The 6,000-nt window shown below is 35.6% G+C and overlaps 1 protein-coding gene across 1 annotated transcript in view; it reads left to right on the forward strand.

Moving 5' to 3' along the window:
• Positions 1 to 5,702, forward strand: part of LOC134854772 (uncharacterized) — a 43,833-nt gene extending 38,131 nt beyond the window's left edge. Inside the window, exons 4-5 of the mRNA XM_063871129.1 lie at positions 3,210 to 3,374; positions 5,506 to 5,702. Of these exons, the coding sequence (XP_063727199.1) occupies positions 3,210 to 3,374; positions 5,506 to 5,702 (362 nt within the window). The remainder of the gene's footprint in view (positions 1 to 3,209; positions 3,375 to 5,505) is intronic.
• The last annotated feature ends 298 nt before the right edge of the window (positions 5,703 to 6,000 follow it).

Here is a 6,000-nt window from a genome sequence, read left to right on the forward strand (position 1 = left end):
CTGATATTCACAACAACATGTGAAGTTCATTATTCCATAAATTGATTCTCAGATCTGAAATTCGTTAAATGAGATCCTGATACAAATTTGGAAATTTCAGATCTGAAATTTGGATCTGAAATAGAAATTTTCAGATTTGCAAAAAAAGCTTGAAAAACAAAATTTCAGATCTGAAATTACATCTGAAAACCTTTTTTTAAAATATAAAAAAAATTAATAGAGTTTTTTCGTTTCGAGCAAATCAATGAATTACAATTTCTTGCTATTTGTACAATACGCAATTTTCTAAGATTAAACAGCGGTGAGAAACACTTCAATAACCACACGAGCAGAAACACACGAGCAGTTTTTTTTTAATTAAGTTTCTTGTGCAACTGTTTCAAAAAATTTTCGAATTTATTGGAAGAACTATCAAAATTTTGATTGTCATGCGCTTTTTATGCAAATACGTTGTTTATGTCATGCTTCGGGAAAAAATGTCAGCAGTCTACAAAAAAAAATTTAAGCAGTCTACGTTGAAGCTGTGAAATAAACCAGCACCTAAAAGAATTTGTAAAAAATTTAAGATCTGAAAAAACCAAGAAAACAAAGTCTTAGATCTGAAACCAGATCCGAAATAGATTTTTCAGATCTGAAATAACCAAGAGCAACAAATGCTTAGATCTGAAATTAGATCTGAAATAACCCATTTTTAAAGTAGTCAATCATTATTCAACTAAACACAAAGTATTTCAGATTTGAAAGAAAACACTTACAAGGTACGGCATCGTATAACAGAAAAACTGCTTCCACAGGATGTGTCTGCACGAGTGGTTTTTTTAAATATTCATTTTCTCTGAAAGTATTGAAGATTAAAAATTTTCATCAAAATTGTTCTTCATCATTTCTTAATTAAAATCAACCGAATTCGACAACAAAGCGTTTCATTTTTTTCCGTTTTGTCCGGTTAACTTAAGCCATCATTGTATAAGAGAAATGCTGTCTGTACAACAACAGTAACATCACAAGTTTGTGTGAACGTTAATTATATGTGAAAAGTTAAGCTGGTCAATTTGCAAGACAACTTGCACCACACAGCGGATATTCACAACAAGATGTGAAGTTCATTAATTGATTCTCAGATCTGAAATTCCTTGAATCAGATCCTGATACGAACTTGGAAATTTCAGATCTGAAATAGAAATTTTCTGATTTGAAAAAAAAAACTTCAAAAACATTTTTTCAGATATGAAACTACATCTGAGAAGCCCTTTGTTAAATTATGGTGTTTGCGTTTCGAGCAATTGAATGAAATTTAATGTCTTGCTATTTGTGCACGACGCAATTTTCTGAGATTAATTAGCATTAAGAAAGTTTCAATAAACACACAATCAGTTTTTTGTAATTAAGTTTCTTTTGCAACTGTTTGATTTTCTTGCGCTATTTATGAAAATCCGTTGTTTAGGTCATGCTCGAGAAATATAATTCACCAGTCTACAAAAAAAGTTCAAGCAGTCTTCGTTGAAGCTGTAAAGTACACCAGCAAGAGTTTATAAAAATTTCAGATCTGAAATAACCAAGAAAATAAAGTCTTAGATCTGAAAATAGATCTGAAATAGAATTTTCAGATCTGAAATAACCAAGAACGTTAAATATTCAGATCTGAAATTAGATCTGAAATAACCCATTTTTAAAGTAGTCAATCATTATTCAACTACACCCATCCTATTTCCGATTTGAAATTAAACACTTAGTAGGTACGCACAGTATAACAGAAAAACTGCTTTCACAGGATGTGTCTGCGAGGGTTTTTTTCAAACACTGATTTTCTCTGAAAGTATTGAAGGTTCAAAATTTTAAACAAAGTTTTTCTTCATCATTTTTAAATTAAAATGAACCCAGTTCGAGAACAAAGCGTTTCAAATTTCAATTTGTTTTCGTTTCGTTCTGATAACTTAAGCCATCATTGTATAAGAGAAACGCTGTCTCTACAATAACAGTAATCTCACATGTTTGTGTGAACGTTTAATATGTGTGAAGGTTCAGGTTGTCATTTTGTGTGCGCAAAGGAAAGAAACCAGCTGTTATTATTCTTCTGACAATCATAATAACGAAAAAATGCGACTTTTGTGAAAATTATGCAGCTTAAACTTGAAAAAAATTGAATAAAACGGCAGGATCACAACAGATCGAAACATTAGCGTTCTAAACTGGTTCGCAAAATAGTTTTTCGTTTGGAAAAAGCACGAAGACAGCCTCTAAAATTTTTGCCGGATTCACCAAAAACTCGAAGAAAAAAAACGGTATTGTTACAGCAGAGACCCCGACAATTTAGTGAGCACCAGGCATTTTTTATCAAAAAAATGTCACGTGAATTTGATTTTTACATTCTCTGCCATTAAGCAAGATTGTCTCAAATTTTTTAAATTGAAGCTATCCAAACCTTTTTTCTTCCATGAAATCAAGAATCAACCCGAGTAGCAAGGCCCTTTTTTGACATAGCAATGCCGTTCTTAGGTGTAGCAATGCAATTTTTTCCCGAAGTTTTGCATAGTTCGTCTCAACTGCCGGCGCTGTATTTTTGTGTTTTTCTGACATTAAGTGTATAAAACAGGAAAAAAGTTTTAAAAGTTCATTCGGATGGATAAGAATGGATTCACTTATTCGAACTCTAATGCAGGGTAATTTTTACGCAAATTTTTTAATTTAATAACTCCATTTCTCGGAAATTATTGAAGGTATAAACTCAAACTTTTGTGCAAGCAGAGGAAAGTGACGGATTGTCACAGAACCAACGTAATCAAAAACATGGCAGGCTTTGTACAAATTTTTGAATTCTAACAAAGAAATAGTTTGAATTAGTGAAGCGGAAACGTTCAAAACCCATCAAGAAATTATCGTAGTAAAATGGTTTGCAAAGTTTGCCATGTTTTTGATTACGTTTGTCGAAACACTAAGTTGGTTCTATGACAATCCGTTACTTTCCTCTGCTTGCACAAAAGTTCGAGTTTATACCTTCAATGATTTCCCAGAAAAAGAGTTATTAAATTTAAAACTTTGCTTAAAACACCCTGCAATAGAGTTCGAATACGTTCTGTAGAATAGTATACGCTTCAATCAAAGATGATAGAAGACATTTTTTGATAGATTCTCAGCATTTCACAGAAAGCAAAAAATATTTAAAAAATCAATATAAGAAGAAACAGATCGAAACATGAGTGTTCCTGTAGGCCCTCGAAGCAGTCGTCCCTTCCCTCCCTCCTCTGGCCCTAGTGTGGTGCGGATGGTCAGACACACCCCCTCTCGGATGGACTGTCTGGTTGGACATCTGTGTGCGATCAGTCTGGCATACACTCTATTCACAGTCCCACTGGACATCACCTGGCACATAACAGGTCGGAACAACCGATTCACTGACTTAATGAAAACACTATATGATTAATATACAGCTTAGTTTACGTTTAATCGTTAGCCTTCAATCGATATCTCAAAGCCATATACATTAACAACTGAAGTTGTCTATGATTTAGGCCTTTGAAAAATCCAAAATAATCCTTTGTTGGTACCACAGCAACAGTACAGAAAATTGCATCTTTTCAATTTCAATCAATGACCTGAAAGAATTTTCAGTCATTTATCTAACGCATTATCTGTCACAAATGAAGAAATGGGCTGAAATACCATTTACAAATACAAGTAAAAGGATCTAGCTCGATAGATAGAATATATTAAGGATATTTTTGAAAAGATGTAGGTATTTAACAAAGCAATTAGATCTGGCCAGAGAATTTCTTGGTGCTGAACAATCGCCTCGTAAGTAAGCACCAATGAAAATTGCATTTCATGAACCAAATCGAAAATGAAAATCTATGATATTGTCCATCAACTCGCAAACAGTCACAATATGAAAAGACTGAAAAACAATTATGCTTTCTCGTGAATTTTCAATTATTTTTGCAATGTTTGTTTTAAACAGTTTCATGCCTTGAATTTGATTGTGTTTATTCAAACCATGAATTTCTGACATGCATTAAATAAAGCCCTGCGTGAAGATGAAAAAGTTGATTTTTCATTACCCGTACTAGATGCTCGTATATTGACTTTGATTGTCGAAAATCACACGTTGGTGTGAAAATACGCAGTCGAAAAGCAATTTTAGAACCAGTGCAAAAATTGAAAAATATCCAATTTTGTTTGTGAAAATCAACATAGAGGTCAAGCACAACCAAAACAAAGGTCGAGCACTGTATTATTTTTGTCTTTCATGATTTTTTTGAAGAAATCAAGTGAAATATAAAATACAAAAAAAAAACATCTACTCGAGCACTGCCTCTGTTGTTTTCTATATTGTAAACTAATGTTTCAACTTTTTTTTGCGCAACTTTTGATTTTTGTTACTGTTTGTTTTTGTTTTTATGCTACTCAAGTTTTCTATTTTTGTTCGTTTCAACAATTTTATTAAACCAACAACCCCCCTGAGATTTGCCGAGGTTTTAGAATGAAAACTTTGTTGCTGAACAATAAGTAAATTGTTTTAGAGTTAAATATTTTGTTAGATTGAATTACTTTGTTGCTTAGTTTCGAATATAGTCTTGGTTGAGGAAGTTTATCCTGAATGATCATAAGATTAAGTTGAATCAGATTTTCTAGCAAACAATAGAGATAACAGATATGGAGTGAACACGCTCTGCGTGGTGTTAAGTAGAGATTAGCGCAATGACCTTGGTTTGTATAAATAGCAACAAACTGCAGTAGAACTGCAAAAGAACAAGTAACTAACGAGGTACCGAAGGTCGCCTCACGACATTCCCCGCGGGGGAAAAATTTTGAGAAACTTCAAAATTAGAGAGAAAATAAAACTGCACCCGGACGAGCAAATGATTGATAGCCCCCTATCCCACACAAATGTCTTACAGTGAAGCAAAATATGATAGCACGAAAGAGTTTGACTAGAGTTTAAAGAGTTTTAAAGAGTTGTTAATAGTTTTAAACTGGACATATGGTCAATCAGTGCCAGTAGTTTCATTCCTTTGAGCAAGAGAAGGAGACGTCGGAGCTGAAGGTCGAGGTGGAAGACGATTCCGAATAAGTGGTTTCCGTGGTGAGGATGTGGATACGACCGGCGCATCTGAGGGCATATTTTGATCCTCCGTAACTGATCTGAGTGATGAAGCTACTGCCGTTTCAGAGGGCAAAATTGAGTCCTCCTCTACTGATTTCACCGAATGCCGCAACTGATCGCCAAAAAACTGAGTACGCTTTTTACTACGATGTGACGTACGGATGACTCGGCATCGTCAACCACTGGTTGAGCTGGTAGAGAAAGCGAAGAGTAGGAGGAAGGCAACTCTGAGGACGCTGAATGAGAGGGGAGACCCAAATCTTGTGTCGAATCCTTTTCCGGCGACGAGACAATAATTTCAGGACGAGAAGGACTAACCTCAGGAGGCCCAGCAGGATGAGCGGTCGAGGAAGAAGCAGCACGATGTGAAGTCCGCGGTTGAGGCCAAGTGAACGATCCTTCAGGCTGTTTAGTAGAATCAGTATTCCGCGAGCACAAGTTGAGGTATGGGGAGTCGACGTCGAGGCAAACCGAGGAGCAAACCGAACCGGAGGTGAGTCACACTGAAACCTCTGGCGTTTTCCGATTGGAGCAGAATCTTGAGCCACCTGACGACCATTGTTGGATCCAACTGGACTTTCACTGGAAGAATCAACTGTGAGATCCACCATCGGAGTAGAGAGAGGGGGATTGTTAGGCCGTTGTTCCAGTAGTACAGGCTGCGACCGCGTAGTGGGCCGTTTTACCGCTCCTCGAGAAGTTGAATTCGAAGCTTAGATGCGATCACCTATAGTGTTTGGAGCAACTAAAACGGTAGACCGATAATTAGGTTTGAGGCAGATATAATTTTTCCGGTAAGCTTTCCCCTTGTCGGTAACATAAGTATGATCCGTAACACGAACAATTTTAAACTTAGTCATTTTATAAAGAGGTTTCCCCGATTGACGATCAATAATTTT

The sequence above is a fragment of the Symsagittifera roscoffensis genome, chromosome 9 (genome assembly GCF_963678635.1).
Source record: "Symsagittifera roscoffensis chromosome 9, txSymRosc1.1, whole genome shotgun sequence".
NCBI lineage: Eukaryota > Metazoa > Xenacoelomorpha > Acoela > Convolutidae > Symsagittifera > Symsagittifera roscoffensis.